The 735-nt window shown below is 36.9% G+C and overlaps 1 protein-coding gene across 1 annotated transcript; it reads right to left on the reverse strand.

The window, feature by feature from the left end:
- Positions 1 to 6: 6 nt before the first annotated feature.
- Positions 7 to 719, reverse strand: LOC103399462 (retinol dehydrogenase 2-like). Its single transcript, XM_008338150.3, has 2 exons — positions 540 to 719; positions 7 to 397 (listed from the first exon to the last, which is right to left on the reverse strand). Exons 1-2 carry the CDS (start codon positions 694 to 696, stop codon positions 174 to 176), a joined length of 381 nt encoding a protein of 126 aa, XP_008336372.2. The 5' UTR covers positions 697 to 719; the 3' UTR covers positions 7 to 173.
- Positions 720 to 735: the final 16 nt, after the last annotated feature.

Raw genomic sequence — 735 nt, forward strand, 5'->3', positions numbered from 1 at the left:
AGACACTAGAATCACATTGTTAACTCACATATCAGTCCAGATTAACTTTAATTTGCAGTACTAAAACATTTTAAAATCTGTGTAGTAATATGAATAAGAAGCTAGAATATATAAAAGTCTGAGTTGTTGTGTCACTAGGTTCGTATAATCTAATCCTGGCTTTGGTAGTAAATCTAAAGTACAGATTTTTTCGGTTTGGGAGAATTTCTAAGGAAAATTCTATCCGAGATCCATGTGGGTGCATATGAAAGAGGCAGCCAGAAAAACTTGGAATCCCATCCTGGAGAGTAGCGTGTGCGAGGGTGAACAGCGCAGATGCCATGTTCCATGCAGCGAACCACTTTCATTAGGTCTTTGTCAAAAAGATTCTTTACCTTGTCGTCCAGTCTTTGACAAACTAAAGAAAATTGTAAAACATGGTTAAATTTTTATTATATGTATTTTTATTTGGGAACAGCTAATAGGCTGGATATCAAAAATTTTAAAATGTGGTTTCTATGACGATAAAAAGTCAAATTCAACTCAACACAGATTCTTACTTTGCCCCAGGAAACTGTGGCCGTAATCGTCCTTCACATTCTGAGGTAATCGATCCCAGAGCCTTTTAAAGTTTTTCTTCACCAGCTCTAAATCACTCATGTCTGTTTTGAAGAAACCAGGTTCCACGCACACGACCTTGACTCCAAATGGTGCCATGTTTAAACTGAAACATCAGAAGAAAGGCTGTCAAAAGAT

This window comes from Cynoglossus semilaevis, unplaced genomic scaffold (genome assembly GCF_000523025.1).
Source record: "Cynoglossus semilaevis isolate Cse_v1.0 unplaced genomic scaffold, Cse_v1.0 C19005564, whole genome shotgun sequence".
NCBI classification, from domain to species: Eukaryota; Metazoa; Chordata; class Actinopteri; order Pleuronectiformes; family Cynoglossidae; genus Cynoglossus; species Cynoglossus semilaevis.

Bases quoted from the DNA above. Each gene is read 5' to 3' on its own strand.
- LOC103399462 (XM_008338150.3), bottom strand. From the start codon at position 696: ATGGCACCATTTGGAGTCAAGGTCGTGTGCGTGGAACCTGGTTTCTTC. The intron at 398-539 runs GTAAGAATCTGT...AATTTTCTTTAG, and splicing joins CCACAGTTTCCTGGGGCAAA to TTTGTCAAAGACTGGACGAC.